The sequence below is a fragment of the Xiphophorus maculatus genome, chromosome 7 (genome assembly GCF_002775205.1).
Source record: "Xiphophorus maculatus strain JP 163 A chromosome 7, X_maculatus-5.0-male, whole genome shotgun sequence".
NCBI classification, from domain to species: Eukaryota; Metazoa; Chordata; class Actinopteri; order Cyprinodontiformes; family Poeciliidae; genus Xiphophorus; species Xiphophorus maculatus.
This window is the reverse complement of record NC_036449.1, coordinates 12,996,984-13,016,071: the sequence shown is the minus strand read 5'-3', so window position 1 is coordinate 13,016,071 and position 19,088 is coordinate 12,996,984. Positions and strand designations below refer to the sequence as shown.

General features: G+C 39.5%; 3 protein-coding genes across 6 annotated transcripts; 2 read left to right on the top strand and 1 right to left on the bottom strand.

The window, feature by feature from the left end:
- Nucleotides 1-1,189: 1,189 nt before the first annotated feature.
- naxd (NAD(P)HX dehydratase) lies at nt 1,190-8,006 on the top strand. 4 transcript variants are annotated; one of them, XM_023337457.1, is made up of 12 exons: nt 1,222-1,305; nt 1,403-2,541; nt 3,626-4,108; nt 5,149-5,299; nt 5,391-5,436; nt 5,521-5,609; nt 6,034-6,142; nt 6,922-6,972; nt 7,047-7,151; nt 7,229-7,349; nt 7,440-7,563; nt 7,700-8,006. In XM_023337457.1, the coding sequence occupies exons 2-12, from the start codon at nt 2,028-2,030 to the stop codon at nt 7,848-7,850; spliced, it is 1,944 nt and encodes a 647-aa protein (XP_023193225.1). In that variant the 5' UTR covers nt 1,222-1,305; nt 1,403-2,027; the 3' UTR covers nt 7,851-8,006. The 4 variants fall into 4 exon arrangements, with proteins under 4 accessions (XP_005798136.1, XP_005798135.1, XP_023193225.1 ...); XM_014468423.2 differs by lacking the exon at nt 1,222-1,305 and having other exon boundaries at nt 1,388-2,541; XM_005798079.3 differs by lacking the exons at nt 1,403-2,541; nt 3,626-4,108 and having other exon boundaries at nt 1,190-1,305.
- Nucleotides 8,007-8,695: 689 nt separating this feature from the next.
- ing1 (inhibitor of growth family member 1) lies at nt 8,696-12,772 on the top strand. Its single transcript, XM_014468418.2, has 4 exons — nt 8,696-8,842; nt 10,115-10,289; nt 10,647-10,795; nt 11,723-12,772. The coding sequence occupies exons 2-4, from the start codon at nt 10,151-10,153 to the stop codon at nt 12,347-12,349; spliced, it is 915 nt and encodes a 304-aa protein (XP_014323904.1). The 5' UTR covers nt 8,696-8,842; nt 10,115-10,150; the 3' UTR covers nt 12,350-12,772.
- Nucleotides 12,773-13,994: 1,222 nt separating this feature from the next.
- LOC102233900 (ubiquitin-conjugating enzyme E2 A-like) lies at nt 13,995-18,659 on the bottom strand. The gene is made up of 6 exons (XM_005798075.3): nt 18,451-18,659; nt 16,325-16,405; nt 16,210-16,235; nt 15,793-15,882; nt 15,624-15,712; nt 13,995-14,738 (listed from the first exon to the last, which is right to left on the bottom strand). Exons 1-6 carry the CDS (start codon nt 18,492-18,494, stop codon nt 14,610-14,612), a joined length of 459 nt encoding a protein of 152 aa, XP_005798132.1. The 5' UTR covers nt 18,495-18,659; the 3' UTR covers nt 13,995-14,609.
- Between the last annotated feature and the right edge of the window lie 429 nt (nt 18,660-19,088).

Sequence of the window (19,088 nt, the reverse complement as noted above, 5' to 3'; positions counted from 1 at the left end):
CTGATTGTACTAGCCTTTGCTCTAGTTCTTCTGAGTGTGATGTATTTTTACCCACAAGACAAAACTCGGGGCAGAAATGACACCTCACCCGGCCATTAACACATCAGGTCCTCCTGACAGGCAGTTGCACTTTTTAATCTAAACTTATCTGACTCACCAAAATTTCCACAATGAAGTAGTATTACAAATATGAAATTAAAAGTAAGTCGTGATGCTCGCACTTTGTATTTGCATAATAAATAAATGTTAAAAATAACTTCTTACCAAGATTTATGAATACATATTTATATGTAAATAATAAAAATAATAGTAGTAAGTTAAAAGATAAATTGATTCTGTATTTAGCCTACCGTGTAACTCCAGTCATAATTGTCTTCCATATTTATATCACAAGTCACATATCTACAAAAATATATACTTTGGACGTAACACAGAAAAATCATGCTAATCTATTCTCCCTCACCCTGGTCTTAAAACAATACGATTTTGTGAATTCAGAGAATATTTTGTTACTAAAATATATTTTTGCCCAAAAGTTTACACATGAAAGACAGTGTCTGTGACTTTTAATTTTTGGAACCATAAATTCTGCATTCTGAAGGAGAATATTCTGTTTCAGAATTCTGTGTAAGCATACTTTAAAGTTCTTCAGGACCAACATTATTAGAAGCATGTAAACACAAACATATTTAAGTTGCTTAGAGGAAAAACTAAAGATTTGTGTGCGTTCTAGTCAAAGTTTTGATGTTTTACAGGCTGCTCCTGTGTGAAACATCTCTAAACAATTCTCAAATGGGCCAAATTTTCTCCACAAAGATGAAAGAGACCCATTGTCAGCCTCCTCAAACACATTTCTAAAAATGGCTTGTTTGTCATTTTAATGATTAAAAAAACAGAAAAAAAAAAGTTTGGTGTTTGGTAGCTCCCTGATGACGCATCACGGCCTTATCTATCAACAGAAATCATTAACAGGCGCACCACTAACAAATATGTTCATTTGCCAAAAGACAAAGGGAAAGATTTCTGAAATTTGTACTAGCTTAAATGTCTGATTACATTTTTGTGAACTACTACCTGCCTACTACCCCACATCACCCCGTGACCCCCAGCACAGCCACCAATGACAGCGGTGTAACGTCACTAGTGTACTCCATATACGTGTGGCGCTTTGATACTGGAGTGTCCGAGCAGTCTTTAAAAGCATCACTGCCATTTCTTTCCTGTGCTGCTATCCTGGGTCAGACCGCCTCATGATCCGGAGGCCTTGTGCGCACTTCCCAGCGTTCAAGCGCGTTTTCCGTTTAGGTAAGAAGGACTGCGAACAACCCGAGGGGTCTTCCACGCGTGGGGAAGCTCCGTGGGTCAATGGCTGACATTTTGCAAAACAATGGTTCCTCAACAGACGCAGACGCAGCTCTGCTTGTGGTTGGTCACAGTTGCTCTATCGGTTGTCGCCACGTTCGTCTGTTTTAACCAAAAAGGTAACGTGAAGGGGATTTTCTTCCGAGGTGCTATTGTATTTTTAACACAGCCATGACTGTAGCATGTCTGTAAGCTGCATTTGACTGCAGCCTTTGTAAGCACGGTGTTTAGGACCCCGCGGACACCTATAGCAGGGCGGAGGACCCAAGCGCACATAGGTAACATTAACCTCAGCGGACTGATCAGAGGTCGGTTTGGAAAACTGCCCGCTAAAGCTAATGGTTCCGCAAAGTCCTGCGGAAGCTGACCCGTATTCAGTTGACCCAAAAACAATTCGCTGCGCACTTTTACAGCGACGAGAGCGGATAAACAGAGGCGGCTAGCGAACAACTAGTTGACCCTATACGTCGTTTTGTTATGAAGCTAAAGTTTGGGACTACATTCTTAAGCCCTTCCGAGCTATCAAAATGGCCACCGATCGGTGTCTGGGCTAGCTGCGCCGCGCCGCTTCGATGCGGCCAGACCCGACAATCCTCGCAGTCTGCGGTGTGAACGTCTCCATTCAACTCCGCTTGGTAGGGGTCACGCTGTAAACCGGACCAGCTATGCAGTCCAACACGACGCGGGGCTTCTTGTGGTCGGACATAGAGACCAGGACCCTGCTGAACATCTGGGGGGAGCAGGACATCCAGACGGCGCTGGATGGAAACTTCCGAAACAGCTTCGTCTACCGAGACGTTTCCCGCAGGCTGGGGGCCATGGGCTTCGAGCGGACCCCGGAGCAATGCAGGGTCCGCATCAAGAGCCTCAAGAGGCAGTACCTGCTGGCAAAGGAGGGCAACCTGCGAAACAACGGGCAGTACCACAAGATCTGCAAGTTTTATGACATCATGGAGAGTATTTTGAGCAACCGGACGGTTCTGGACCCGCAGGAGCTGATGGACAGCGGGGTCGGAGGGGAGGAGGCCGGAGATGGGCTGGAGGAGGACGGAGAGGATGCTCAGGATAGATACTCTGAGAGCACAGGAGAGTGTCCCTATCCTGCTGAGACTGAAGTCAAGCTGGAATACCCTGCTGTCCCCATCCCCATCCCAGTTAAAGTCACAGTTGGCAATAACAGTAAGTAAATCTCTTCCTCTACCCCTCTGGGTCACGTTTCCTGCACCCATCAGCCTTTATCTGGCCTGTACCACTCTGATGAACCCATACATTTAGTTTTATTGTACTAATGAATACAGTTTGCATCTCAATTCAAAAACTGTATCGCTCACTGCAAAAACACAAAACATTAAGTAATTTTGGTCTAGTTTCAAGCACAAATATATTTAGCACTCTTGAAATGAGCTGGAATTCAAAACTACTTTATTGACCCCAAAGGGAAATTAAATAAAAACTAAGCTTACTTACAAGTAACTTCTCAGCAGCTTGTTTTAAGTCAATAATTTCTTAATGATGAAAAATTACTAAACTACAAATGAAATAACGTGCTAGTGGAACAAGACAGTTATAACTTATAATATGGGAAAACAATGTTGTTCCACTGACAGATTATTTCACTCATAACTAGAACTTTATCATCAATATCAAGACTTAAAACAAGCTCTTATATCATGCTGAAAAGTTACTTGTAAGTTAGTTGTGTCTTACTTCAAGTGCACTAAGTGTAGTAGAAAGTAGGCCAGTAATACTTTTGTAAGATTTTGTTTTTGCAGTGGATATGATGCAAAAAAATACTAGCCTTGTCCTGCTGTTTACTATTTATTTGAGTTTTTGATGCTATTTTAATTTATTGAAATTCACCTGGTGCAACAAATGAAAGGGGATCGAATATGCTGCAGCTTCTTTGATCAAACTAATGAGATGAAAGTAGTAGCTTTGAATCAATCAGATAGGAATTACAAGATTATCCCTGTTTATGCATCAAAACGGGGATAATCATCTCAATAACCGCTACGTTCTCCTTTAAAGTCAAAAATGTGGTATTGAAGAACGAGCTGTTGATTGATGCAATGGGAGTGCAAAATTTTGTTGCATGTAATAAATAACAAGGGAGAAAAGAGTTTTGTCAGTATTTGCTAATCAAGGGTCAATTAGCCAATTCTGAGCCCTGGTAGACTGGTTGATGTATCTGTTTAAAAAAATTGTTACAGTCTTAAGATATATTTATGCTTGCTCACTTAAGGTTTTGAATTTCTCTTTCTAGGCACCTCCGCAAATCCGCCGAACAGTTGCAAAGTAGCTGGCAATTTGCCGGCCAGACCTCCTAAGCGGCCCAGAAAGCGGCGTTCCAACTTCCCCATGGAGAAGCTAATGGAGCAGTTCCTGGAGCAGAGCGCTCAGGCCGAGGAGAACTTCTACCGCGTGGAGGAGCAGCGCCTGCAGGCGGAGGACCGGCGTCGAGAAGCGGAGCACGCCAGAGAGCTGCACATGCTCCAGATGCTGGCGCAGGTGTTCTCCTCAGGCAGACCCTCATCGTCCTCGTCCGCTCCCTCCAAGCCGCCCCCTCCAGCCCGACCTCCGGTCATCTCCAGCACCCCCCTGTCGCAGCACACCCGTGGCCCGCCGGGGCACCTCAAGCGCCCTGCGTCCCAGACGGACTCTTTCAGCCAGCCTCCAAGCACAGATCCTCAGGCTTTAGGTGTCAGGTGTGGCGGCGTGTGTGAAGAGAAACTAAAAGGCGGCGCAGGTGTGATGTAAACACTCGGCAGTGATCGCCCTTGTTATCCATTTTATAATAAATTTTCTCAGTGCGTTTCCTGGTTATTCACTAAACCCCAGTGCTGGTCAGAAGTTTTCATTCACTCTTTAGAGACATGAATGTCAGTAATTTGGGGCTTTTAATGGAGTTTTTCATGATGGACTCATAATTCAAGAAACAAATTTAACGATTTTTAAACCCCAAGTTTGGATTGATTATGGATTTTCTGTAAGACAGTCACATTGGTATTTTCCAGCAGTGATATTTTCTTCATTATTATTGTTCCCGTAAACTTCAGGAATTCGGGGAGTTTTGGGTGGAATTTGTTATAAAAACTATCAGTCAAGTCTTATGATAAATTTATCATGATAATTGAAACGATGTGATAAATGCTCACCCCCAATGTCCACAAAGGATGTGTATTTTTAGTTGCCAAGATGCTAGCACTCACAAAATAGTTTTGGGGGCATTGCATCGCAGAAACCTGAATAACAATATTGCATCATTCAGCAATACTGTTGCAATTACATGTTTTCCTTATATCATGCAGCACTAGTGTAAATTACACATATATTTTCAAATTTACACATACAAATTCCGACTGTTTGTGTTGATTTGAAGTGGATTTGGAGGCCTTCTCCTTCTTAGTCCATTTATTCAAATAGAACAGTACCACTGGCAATGTCAGTCTTTGTGGTTTCTGGGTTGTTCCCGAACATCTAATCATTTCGTTTTCATCCGTGTCCAGCCGGATTCAGCTACTGCCTAAGAAAACCTCGGCCAAATGTTAGAGTGGGTTGTAGGTTTATATTTGAGCCTGTGTGGATTATATAAAATCCTAAATAAATCCAAACTTGTGCACCCATTTTTTTTTAATTCAATCATATGTCCACCATTGAAAAATAAGAGTAAAAATGCTCCAATTAAAGACAAAATAATTTTAATGCAAATGATGAATGAAATATCACACGTACAACTGTTATAAATCCACTCTTAAAATCTCTTGGCTTTTTTTTTCCGCCCCTCAGCGTTTGAGCGATACTACAGCTTGGGCTCTTCATCACTCGGAGGCATGGACGACGACATCGTCTCGCTAGTAAAGAGTATAGTTCCTCCACTCACCTCCAAGAAGCACAAAGGACAAGACGGCCGTATTGGGATCATCGGGGGATGCAAAGAGTAACGTCACTTGAAGACCAACTCCTCACTTTAACATTTTATGATAATCTACACAAAAACGTCCTAAATCTTCCCATCTTTTACTCTATAGCTATACTGGAGCTCCATACTTTGCTGCTATCTCTGCGCTGAAAGTGGTAAGCTGTAAATCTAATAACTAATGTTGCACATTCATTGTAAATTTGAGGTAGCTACTTAGTTTTTTTGTTGTTTTTCTTAAGGGGGGTGACCTGTCGCATGTATTCTGCACCAAAGATGCTGCTACGGTGATAAAATCCTACAGCCCTGAGCTCATAGTGCACCCTGTTCTGTAAGTACATCAGCTGGGCACTGCATTCACAAAGAACAGCTCGTATGTGATAAAAGCTGCCATGCATTCCCAGAGCAATCTTGTTGTTATAATGTGACAGGAATCTCATATTAGGATTGGAGCAGAAATAAGTAATCGGATTAATCCGGATGAAAGGATTTTTGAAATAATCGTCAGCTAATTTAGTAATCGATTAACTATGAAAAAGAGAAACGTATTCAAAGCAGAAATTAATCCAAAACTGTTCAAAAAATACATATGAGGAAAAATCAACCAAAATTGTTGTAATTTAGTTGTTGTTTTTTTTGTTTTTTTAAAGGAATGCTATGTTCACATGGTCTTCATTTTATCTTTGGCCTGCATGTGTTTGGGATTCTATTTGTCCGTGTTAAATAACGTTTCTCTCTGTTTTGTGTGTATGAAGGGACAGCCCCAATGCTGTGGAGGAAATAGAAAAGTGGCTCCCAAGACTCCATGGCCTTGTTGTGGGACCAGGTCTGGGCAGGGAAGACCTCTTACTGAAAACAGCCAAGGCATGTGGAATATATTCACTCACATAAACATTCAACCCCGGCACTGAAATCTACCCTGAGTGGTCGAAACACTGCCTTACATGCTAATTAACCCACGGCCATGATGTCACACGATGGGCTAACGACACTCAGATGATCTTTCTATAAATAACATTCATACATTCAATTTATTCATCTAGCATTTTCAGGGATTGGTATCTGCTTGACAAATTAAACTATGCTGTTTAATAAACCCAATATCAGAGCAACAAAGAACGGAAAATGTGACTATGGAGGTCAGCTCAGCACACAGATGCTAAAGATTTTAATCCCGCTGCAGTAAATACCTCACCCATCAGCTGGTCTGCATTGTTTTATAATTAAGGAAACAAGCGGCATATTGCTGTAGAATTCCCATTTTTATATGTGATTAAAATGGAAAATGTAACAAAACAGCTACAATCAGAATAAACGTCACACTACAGAGAAACACTGCCCACAAACCACCTCCTATAATCCACCGGTAAATATAATCTAAGTTGTGTCCGAATGTCTTTCTTTCTCCCACTGAAGACAGTTCCAACAAGTTCACAATAACCTTCTACTCAAAAACAAGAAATTCTCTATAATTTTCCCTCAGAATGCTGTTTGTCTCTGGTTTCACTGTGTTTTCTTTTTTCACTCTTTATTTTTCAAACAAAATAAATTTGCAGTGAAGGTTTGCTTCTCTTGCAAGAAATGTAGACAGTAAAATCATTAAATCTGTACAAATACCTGCTGTGCCTTGTTCTTTCTTTCAGGAAGTGATTGAGAGGTCTAAAGCCAGGGATATTCCTATAGTCATTGATGCAGTAAGTCTGGATCAAAATCAAAAGTCCAGCAGTCCTGGACGTTAAAACCTCACTCAGGCTTTGCTTTCCAACAGGACGGACTGTGGCTCGTCACACACCAACCAGCGGTCATTCAAGGCTACCAGAAGGGCATCCTTACTCCTAACTTCATGGAGTTCACCAGACTGTTTGAGGCACTTGTGAGTTTTGTTTGAATAAAATGGTCACGAATTCTTCGCCTGTTGAGTTCACCCGTGCTTCCGTCATGCTGTTCCAGCACCATGAGCCCATGAACAGCAGCGACCACCAGCGGAGCGTCATGCAGCTCAGTGCAGCTATGGGCAACCTCACCTTGGTGCTAAAGGGGGAGCAGGATCTCATCTCAGACGGCAGTAAAGGTTCGTATCCAAACATCCGCCGTCACTCCAGACTCGGCATTTCTTTATTGTGAAAGTTTGTAACCTCTTGTTATGGGTCGCTGTTTTTAGTCTACTCATGCAGTGTTGAGGGCAGTGGGAGAAGATGTGGAGGACAAGGAGATCTCCTGTCCGGATCGATGGGAGTCATGGCACACTGGGCTCATGCTGCTTCAACAGCAGGACTGATTAGAGGGTGAAGATCTGCTATATTTGTATGCCAGGAGCTACATTACTGCTGGTTATTTATTGGAAAGAATCACAGAGATAGTGCCAAAACATGCTGAGCTGATCCTCCATATCCTTCTGCTTCTTCTTCTTCTCTCTCTCAGTATGAACCCATCAGTGGTCGCAGCGTTCGGCGCCTGCTCGCTGACCAGACAGTGCAACAATCAGGCGTTCCAGCGGCACGGCAGGTCCACCACCACCTCAGACATGATCCAGGAGATCGGTCCGGCCTTCAGGAAGCTGTTTGAAAGCTGAAACGATAAAACAACCAGAAATATCACAAATACTTAGTCTTAAAATTAACTTACTTCAGCTATGCTTTAAGGGAGGGAGTGGGAGTTTGGGGGAGGAATATACTGTACATGATCACATTGTTTTAAATGTTTTGAATAAACCAGAAGTAAAATTTGACAAGCGCTTGATTTTGTTCTTAAAGCTGTGTAAAAAAAAATTTGTTCACACCAAAAATGAAGCCAAATTATTTGGTTTACACAGAAGCCTGAGTTATTTGCATCAAATCAACAAATCCGTTTTTTTAAATATATTTTTAATAATAGCAAATTTAACTTTATGTATATTTGTTAAAAGTTATGCTTTCAGTGTCAGAGTAAGTTTTTGCAGTAGAAAGTATTTAATTACAATGTGTTAATAATTTTGTTAAGCGGAAAGGGTCAAGTTTATTATTGTTTAAGTACAATTACAAAAATAAGAAAATTTGAACTTCATAGGGACTCGCAGCTTGTGGCACAGTACCCCTACAAAAATCCACAAATTCACCTTTACTTGTTGAAACTTAGTCTCACATTGATGTCACTGAAAGAAATTTTCTAATGAAATGGAAAAATCACATCTTGAAATGGTATCAACCTGGTCCACAATGGAGCGTCTTTACACTGCAAAACAAAGCCTAATGTGATTCTATAAAGGAGTGAGATCCACTTATACAAGTCAGAAAATTATGAAATAGTGTACTATCCAATGCAAGTTGTGTTGCATTGAGGGGAAGGTGTTGCTGCCGTAATTTCAGGGTCTTTATTCTACAGACTGCAGCAGTAAACATTCTCCCATTCTGGCTACAGGAAGGGTTGCGCATGCGCACATCTGAAACTATTTAGGTTCGTTGTTCGTTTTTGAGGAGGGACGCTCCTCTACTCTCCTCAACTCTGTAGTTACACATAACCTGGTGTTAGCAACACGGTACCGTCAAGGAGACGAGGCTACCAGCGGAAAACCAAGCATATCCAGAGGTACGGTTTTCTGCGCCGTGTTTATAAGGCAGATACGGCGGAGCTGCGTGGTTTTTGTCCGTGTTTGTGCCACGCTTCGTTTAGTAACGGTTTAAGCTAGCAGGCTAACTTAGCTAACAGTTACACAAAACAAAAGAGTGGATACGCAAATATTCATTTACGGGGATTGTTTATGTAGCATTATATAAATCTATCCATATTTAAGTTGCTGTGCAGTTTAATGCAGTGTAGGTTTTGCTGAACGTTGCGGTGTGTGATTATAATTACATGAGCTATAGCGCTTTAAGCTAGCCTTTTAAAGCTTTCTCTCGATTTAAATCGAAATTAATTTTGATGCCATGCTGAGTTAAATCCAGGTTTCATCTTACTGAGAGTGAAGACGCTTTAACGTTACGTTACATTGAATAGGCGATGGGAGATCACATCATCGATTACCATTCAGTACCTTCGACCAAATCTCAGATTAAAATATATTGATTTCATGTCTGTTCCTGGCTCAAAGTGAGACGGCGTAAGAGTACAATTTTACGTATATTTTACTTAATTTACACAAATGTATTATTCCTAAATACATCTGAAGGCGGGGCTTTTGTTCGTAATATTGACTGATCTAATATTCCATTGATTAGTTGTTAGATTATTGGCAGATTAGGGCTAATTTCAGTCATGAGTGCAAATCAAAAAAAAAAAAAAAAGGTCTATTATGCCATTCAAAAACTGTACTATGACATCTCCATGTAACATATAGTCATGAAATGTTCATATGATTTTGTCTTGCTTAAATGTTATTCATTAAGATATTAATACCTAAAACGTTTGATGTGTTTAAAAAGGGGGAAGAGTAAAACTGATCTGGTTGGTTTTATGAGGTCTGTACATGAACAGACCAACGAAGTGTGGACTCAGATTGTTGAAGCATTTATTTAGGGGCAAATAAAAATGGAGTCCAAGCTTCTCTTTGCCTTATTGACGTTGCACACAGTGATGTTAAGATAAGATAAGATTTATTTGTCATTGTCATCAACAGATTACAACGAGATTGAGATTTGCTCGACTCGAGTTAAAATGCAGGTTATGTGTATATACGTAACATACAATATACATACATACGTTAAAAAGATAAAGAAATAAATAGTACAAAATGAGAAATAAATAGACATCAGAAGATGGTTGCAGCGCCTGGAGGTGTTGCAACAGAATTTACATTTTTTGCACCAACGCTAAACATTTGCGGTGAAGAAGAGTATGCTAAGAATGATTTTGTGTTTGCAGGTGTAGGAGCGTCTTTTGGGGTGGAAAGGAGTCGCGATGTTGAACCCGAGCAACGGTGACCCAGGCCACGTTGTGGTGAATTATGTCGAGGAGTACTTGGACCTGGTGGAGTCTCTGCCTTTCGACTTGCAGAGGAGCGTGTCCCTCATGAGGGAAATAGATGCCAAGTATCAAGGTGAAGAGCCCCGACGAAATGAATTGTTCAGGCTTGTTTTTGCACATTTATTTGTGAGCTGTGTACAAAAGACATCGTAACAAACATTCTGAAATATACTTTACTAAGAGTGCTTTAAGTAATTTATCAAACTGGCGCAAAAAAGATTTGTTTAAACTTTCTGTCACAGTAACATTTTAGCACGAACTTGAGTAAATCTGCATGAAAGTAGAAGCGCGTATCTAAAATGTTGTGCAAATTTAAACGTTTCTGTACCTGACAATGCCCCTCTATGATAACTAACATGCAGGAAGCATGTTTTGTGTGATTTCATTTTCTTATCTGTTCTTTTTTTTTTTTTTTTTTTTCCCCCCCCAGATGCACTCAAGGAGCTTGATGATGCGTATGAACGCTACCGCCGAGAATTGGACTCGCTTCAGCGGCGCAAGCTGCAGTTATCCATCCAGAGGGCGTTGATCCGCAGTCAGGAGCTTGGAGACGAAAAGATCCAGATTGCTGGTCAAATGGTACGTTAAAAGAAGAGCTTCAGTTGTTGGGAGGTGGCCACTCAGTGGAAAATTCCCAAACCTGGCTGTGTTCAGCTGATAAAGACAGAGCAGCATCTGCATGTCAGTGTGGTGCTAATCTGCTTCAAGTACATGTGGATGTCGTTCTGATAATCTAGAAACTATGAAAAAAGAGGAAAGCTTTGGAGCTCCGTTCTTCATCCTGACTCAAAAGAGAATTTCTAGTAGCTCGCCAAAACAACCAGTTTTTACAAATTAAATGTAAATAAAAATGAGGCTACATTAATGTCACATTTTACAGAATTTCTGCTGATACATATAAAGTTATTCATTGTAAGTGTCATGTTTTTCTTTGAACATGCCTGCAACATTTAGAGTACTGAGATTTTATGTTCCTTAGCGCACATCAATAATGCACACGCTCACAGTAGGGAGAAAGAATTAGGTGACTTATTTTAAGCTTGTGCATTTAATTATTAATTAGATATAAGAAATTGAATTCCTTCTACTGAAAAGTTTGAAATATTAAAATCAGAGTCAATTTGAAGTTTGTACAATTATCTAAGTTGCTTCTATCATTTTCCATGAGTGGATAAATATCAGACATTTTTAAGGGCATTTTTCTCTGGGTAAAAAGGTTTATATTCACACTATAATAAAGGTTAAAGCAATAGTTTATTGAAGTAAACATGATGTAGGGTAATTTGGAAACTTGTAACACCAATTGCAACCTTTACAAATGCCAAGTCTTTCATTGTGTTGCCAGTAAAGACTTTGCCTACAAAAGATAGATTTATAATAAACTATCCTTGTTTAATTGAGCAAAACGTTGCTCCATCATAACATAAAAAGAAAAATGATTTCATACAACTTAAAGATTTGTGTGTTTCATTTAGTTAAACATTTTTACCATGCCCATCGTTTCAGGTGGAGTTGGTGGAGAACCGAACCCGACAAATGGAGTGGCATTCTGAGCTTCTCCTCTCCTCCCAAGAAGTGCAAGAGAGTCACATTACTACGACGACGCCTATGACGACCGCTTCTGTGTCCCTGATGTCGGCCTCTTCGGCGACAGTCACTCCGGGCAAATCCGGCCACCACGACAAGAAACGAGACGAAGTCACCCCGGGTTCGGTTGGTGGAGACAAAGCGGGAGGGAAGCGCTCGAGGCGTCAGAAGAACGGAGAAAACCGCGAGTGCTACGGGGGTCTGGATCAGTCGGAGGAAGTGGGCGCATCTCGGGAAAAGAGGCCCAAAACGTCTTCCAAGAAGAAGAAACGATCTAAAGGGAAGTCGGAGAGAGAAGTGTCGCCTCCTGACCTGCCCATAGATCCAGACGAGCCGACGTACTGCTTGTGTGAGCAGGTTTCCTACGGAGAGATGATTGGCTGCGACAACGACGAATGTCCAATAGAGTGGTTTCATTTCTCCTGCGTTGGGCTCCATCACAAGCCCAAAGGCAAGTGGTACTGCCCCAAGTGTCGGGGAGAGAACGAAAAGACCATGGACAAAGCCCTGGAGAGGGCCAAAAAGGAGAGAGCTTATAACAGGTAGCTCGCTTTGCTTGGCCCAGTGAACTCTGAATAAAAGCTACAATTTTATGTGTTTGTTTTCATTTAACACTTATGAAGTATTGTACCGATGAAAAGGGTCAGTTAAAAAGTTATTTTTGTAGCCGCTGCAGAGCTGAGGAACAAGATGCACCTCCGACTGGCTTCTGGCATTTGTAAAAACATTTATAGTAAGAAAAGAACAGGTCCGTGTGCATGTTTTAGGAGCTGCTCTACACTTGCATCGCTTTTTGTTCTCATCATACATTAAACCCAAGTTCAAGTATATCTGCTCATTTAACAAATAAAACATTTCTAAACTAATAACCTATGGTGTCTGGTATAACGGCTGTCTCAGAGAGCTTGGTTTGTAGTTCAGCTAGCTGTAAGTTGTAGTTTATTAAAGTTAACGTGTTTTGTATATATATATATGTGTGTGTGTGTGTGTGTGTGTATGTATCCTTTGTTTAACCAGGTACGTTTCATTGAGATTAAAAATCTCTTTTTCAAGAGAGACCAGTAAATGATTACAAATACTAACTACAAAACTACAGACATCAAAATCCAACATGAATAATAGGAAGAAAAATAACAAAGAGGAAACAGTCTAAAATTAAGAGACACGACTAGAATACAATTCTATATTAGTCAAAGCATTTATCATTCACTCATGGCTGATGGCTAAATAAATACCAAGGCCCTTCCAGTCTTTTACAGCTTGTAAAATATGGACTTAAATGTTTGGGATCTTATTTTGAAAGAACCCTTATAATGGTTGAGTGAGGGTACAATTTTTTCTCAGAATAAGAAACAAAACTTGATAAGTGCGGCATGCTTTTAGAATTACTCAGTAGGACCCATTTTGATGTAATAACAGCTGGTCTTTTGTCTTATATCTGCACCACTTTTGCACAACTAGAGACGGAAATTTGTCTTCATTTTTTTCCAAAATAGCTTTCGCTCAATGATTTGTATAGATAGCATATGTGATCAGTTTAGAATCGTGGATTTAGGTCTGGACTTTGACTGGGCCATTCTAACACGAATGTGCATTAATCTGAGCCATTGGAGCTCTGGTTAAGAGTTACTGTTATTCTGCCCGAGTCTTTGTGTTCACCTGTTTTTAGTTGAATCCATCAACCTTTACAATCTTCCTGCACCATCAGGATAGTGTATTCAGAGATGTGCAGTATTTGTGTTTTGCATGTAGGTCAATAAATCATTTTGGTCTCATGACTGATTTCCCTTTACCTGTTTGTGGCACCTCCCTCAATAGCTTGTGAAAAATTTTTAATTATACTTTATACAACTTAATGTAATGATCATTTAATATAAAACTATACATTTCACTGGGTAGTGTGCAATTTGGACAGCTCTCAAACTATCGCATACGGTGAATTTAAAGAGTCAGAATTGAGTAGAATTGTGAAAAAACTTTGCAAAAGCTGGGCAAAACAATATTTCACATGTAAAGAAAGGTTAGCATGAATACTAAATACATGGCCTAGTTATCAAAGGCAGAACAGGCATCTGAAATTTTCAGTTCTTCTCAATTCTTCTACCTCTACTTAAAATTAATTACAAAACCAGAAAGCCTCCATCTCTTAGAATAATAGCATTATGAGTAAAAAAAAAAAAAAAGTCAAACATTCCCTGTTAAGGATGACTTTGTTTATTTACAAGAACTGGAAAAAGTGACACGTGGGACAACCAGTGCAAAATCTGTACATAATTTCAGTTGCAGGTTTCTTTATATACACGAGAACGCAACAGGATTGTGAATACACTATGTCATGCATGTAACAGTTCACAACACAGCAAAGGATGTGGTGTAGAGATGTTTGGTTTAGCTGTAGCAGGTGATGCTCAGGATGCTCATTATTCCACTGCATTGTGAAAACTGACTAAACCAATCAGGTTTAGTCAGAGAAGAACCCATGACCTAAATGATGCACCCTTGTAGACTTTTACCATAACAAGTCATGGGAAGTTATTAAAGCAAGTAAGAACACACCAGATTTTTTTTTTTTCTTGTTTAGCTTAATGGCCCGTTTCCCCTGGTTGACTAGAAAAGGAGGGAACCAAATAAAAAGAAACTCTCGCTGGGCCGACAGAAAAACCTTGTTGGGGAAGTTGAGGGTAAAGTGCATAAAAGCGTAAAAGTAAAAGATGGGAGCAAAAAGGTTTAAAAATTCAGTTACTCCACTACAACTTGCAGTACACACAGCTTAACGATGGAGCGAGCAGCTGTCGGGATTGTCAGGTCAACTGTCCCTCCAGCTTTGTTCAACAATAGCCGACACGCGCTTCTCGTACTCCCGCTTGTTCTCCTGGTACAGCTGGGCTGCTTGGCTGTTGGCAGGACTGTTGGGGTTTGGTTCGTCAAGCAGAGACTGGAGGGGCAAAAACAACAATATGTTACAAATTTCTTAATTCAAGTTTATCGTTTTTCTGCAGCTGTTTATTTAAAAACTCACATTTGTATGTTTCCAGTAATATTTAATCCAAGCAACAGTTTAGTTAGGCCATAAAGCAAGCATAAAGAAAGTGACTTTTGGGCAAAAAATGTAAACAGAAACTGAATGTCACATTCACAGCTTTCAAGTTAGAGAGTTTCTGCAAGTTTCAGTCTGGATTGCAGTACCTGTCGGCTAATATATTCAAAGTGTTATAAGTTCACACCATTTTAAGGCCATTAGAAATGAAATTTTAGCACCTTTAAAAATCTAAATATATTTAAAAAGATGAAGTTAAATATGATTTTCTCAACAGAAGTGTTTTTTCAGCCATAGAATGAGACTCGGTGATATTACCATTTTTTAATCAATTTTTTCAATATACAGTAAGCTTCGATAGAGATATTGAGAACAAGATTAGTGGTTTACTCTTTCCTATGATGAAGTAGCAGGTAGCTTAATTTTTTTTATTATTTTAATAGCTTTAACATACAATAAGCCAGTTCAGAAACTGAATTAGTTTGAAGGTTTCCAGAACTGGCCAATCATCCTCAAAACAAGGCAAAATGTTGATGGTAAAACCAAGTATTGAACATCATATCAATTCAAGATGCAACTAAAAAAAGACTAAAGAAAAGCTGGTTTTACTCCGGAGCTTTCAGAAATGTTGCCTTAACAGCAACTAGATTATTTTTGTTGATTTTAACACTTTGAAACGGTTTACACACTCGGGTTGTAGTCCAGTTGTTTGTCCTTTCTTTGAACAAAATGGGTAAGAAGACTAAATCTACGTCTGTGCTTTGTTATGTTGATATTTCTTACCTGGATGGAAGTAAGTATAGAGGACACATCGTAAGTAGGACTCCATCGGTTTTGTAGAATGTCTAAACATATACTGCCATCTGCGTAGACTGTGGACAAAAACACATTGAGAAACGGCCCACAACAATCACTAACGAAGTAATGTGACCACAGGTTACAATCCTCCTACCGTTTGGATGAAACATCTTTGAGACAAATCGCACTGTGGGTGGTTTGTTGGGATATTCTTCTGTGAATTCTACAATTAGTTTAAATGTACCTGAGAGGGGAAAATGGAAAAATATAAAGGTGGAAGGATGAAGGAAACGGAACAAGCTGTGACCCGACATATTAATTAGAAAGAATAAAAGTTACAAATGACAATAACCTACTACAGGTAGAAAAGAACAAAACAAATAAAACTAAGAATAACATGGGTTTATTGCAAATGCCTTTTAAATTAAAAATAATATTTAACTATTACTATTCAATCAATCTACATCGGTGAAAAGTGAAAAGCAGAATTTGTATCAGGAACTGCATTTCAAGTTTGCACCCACTAAACCTTGAAATTCATTCTAGACCGAAAATAAAACCACATACTTACCATCCTCAAAGGGAGTTCCCTCAGGGCTGTAAAAATAAAACAAATACACATTTTTTTTATTTTTTTTTACATTTTATACTGAAATTTTCTAGCTAAGTACATTTTACATTCTTACCCAAAGATGACTGCATTCCACACCATTATGTTGTTTTCAGAAGGGGCACCACTGACACCAGCTGGAGGATCTTCTTGTAGCCTTTCAATCAAAAAAGGAAATATATGGTTGGACCAAAGTTCTTTAAGGCAAGAATCAAGATTTGTCCATTCATGCAGTAAAGCTGTATTTCCAACATGCTTTACTTGCTGTTTAAATCATATTTCACCCAAATCTATATATTATCTCAGCAAAATACAAATGCACCTTTTCATTTCAACAAATGAAAACATAAATTTATGGTAACTATGGGTGAATCAGTTCCCCAATTATAGCTCAAGTAATTTACCTACTTGGCAAATGTGGAAAATTACAAAAGATCATCATCCCTACTGAATTGCTACTAGCATTGCAAGTAGCAAGACTCCTTCTATCAGACAAAGGCTGCTAACCGGTTTTAGTTCTTTAGCTAAAACAGCTTAGCTTAGTCCAAAGCTAAGCTGTCTTAGCTTGGACGCACGAGGAGGACATTTGACTGGTTTTCCTCATCAGAAAATCGACCTGCTACTGTTTCAGTTTAGAATTACTCTTGGTAGTTATTGCTTAAAATTATTTTGGGGTTTTGTTTTGGTTAAGAGAAGGGGGACTCTTATGGCTCAGCCCTTTCTTTCTTCTAGAAAAAAAGATCCTCTAAAGTTACATAAGATTTAGAACAACCATACAATTCTTGCAAAATTGAAAAAAAAAAAAAATGTGTTCGGGATTTTTTTGTCAGTAGGCATCTATATCTTTTCTCCTCTTTAGTTTCACCTTCCAGGTGATCATACACAAAATATGCTTGATCTATTGGCGATAGATGTCTAGCTCGTACACAAGGTCGGACCTCCTCTATCCAATCCATAACTACAATCCCAACATTACCTCTGAAAACAGGACATTTTCATTCCCTTGGGATGTAAAAGAGCCGCTCTATGACTGGCACCTTATCCAAAGATGACTGCATTCCACACCATTATGTTGTTTTCAGAAGGGGCACATTAATTAAACTACAATTAGTTTAAATGTACCTGAGAGGGGAAAATGGAACCCGGCTGAGGAGACAGGTTAGAGATTCTTTCCTGTCTCACTAACTTTTGCTGTTTTAAATACCAAACATGTCATTTCACTGTAACAAACTTGACTTTTTGCATGAGTAAACAAAACATTGCAAGTAAACTACCTACCAAAACAATAAATAGGTAGACATTTTATGCCAAAACCTAATACACTGTTGAAATTGAGCATTTTTTAAATTTATTTTGGGTTGAAACTTTATACAAGTTGCAATACAATGTTGAGGCTATTTGAAACCAAATCCTCAACTCAAAAGATTCCCCAATATTAACGTTCTGCCAAGGAACCCTGAAATGAACAGACTATCTAGATATGTGTTTTTGGACGCAGTGAAGCTTGCTTTAAATACAGAAACAACTCTTTTCGTGGACAAAATGTTCCTGTACAGTCAGAACAAGAACTCTCTCAGCTTCTCCCTTCACAGAATGCAGTCACCGCTTGTTCGTGACTTCCTTCGTCACTTCCTTCATCACTAAAGTCAATCTTCAGGGATTTGCGGGATTGTATGGTCACCTCACATTGCAAAACTTATTCAGTTCCGGCAATGAAAATATTACTTAAATGAACTTTAATAAACTGTTATTACAGGGCTATAAAACAAACGAATGTATCAACAACTAAGCTATTTGAGTTTATTGTCAAGAGGAGGGAAGATTTAATCGAACGTTAGTTTTCAAAAAAGTGTCAATCTGGTTACTTCTGTCGGACATTTAAATGGTGGCTAGTTAAGGGTTAGCCAGCAGTTACAAACTGCAACAGTAAACCAAGTCGGCTAGCCTACTAGCACTGTTCGCTTTTCCGGCGTTTCTCGCTCTTTGTTATTTAACAATACTTACCTGCATCACACAGGCTCTTAAATACAGATTTTAACCAAAAGCTATCGGAGTTAAAGACGTAATAACCCAAGACGCTCAAATTGGCCGTTTTTTGTAAAATATCATTGCTAGCGCTAACAAGCTGACGTAAGCTAGGCTAACGTTAGCTGTTTTGAAAAAAAACGGCTAACCCAGCGGTATTTCAGACCGTGAACTCACCGTTTAAAATCTCTCATAAGTCTTCGTCTGGCCGGAGTGGACATGTTTTAGCCTATTAAATTCTTACTGGTTGTTGAACTATACTAACGGGGACCTTTTCCCTTTAAAACTAAATTAATATATTATACTTCTGGTAATTTTTGACAAGAACGGCCCGTAACTTGACACCGCGGCCGACGTTTTACGTCGTTCTCTAGAAAACCCTGACTCCCCGCTTAGCCCAGATAGATTTAAAGGGCCATACCACCCTTATAGGAGGAGGGCAAGTGCAAAATGTTAACCATTTGTAAGCAGTATGTAGCATTTGAATGTAAATTTATATTAAATATAATAAACAAAACATATATATAATCACTGTTAATACGGATTTCACACAGGATATGTGAATCTTATGGAATGCTATTTTAAATAACTTCCATCCACACCCCCGCCATTATGGTTGATACCATCTGCTGTCAGGAGGCGTGGCCACAGAAACGTGACGTTAGTGCAGCGCAGTGATGATGACGTTCGCTCCCTCTGGCAGGTATGGTGTCTCCTTACACGTGAACCTATTGATTATCTGCTGTTTCACATGTGAATCAGGATTTCAGTTCATGAGCTGGCCAGGAGCAGAACAGTCATTAATTTATTTAACC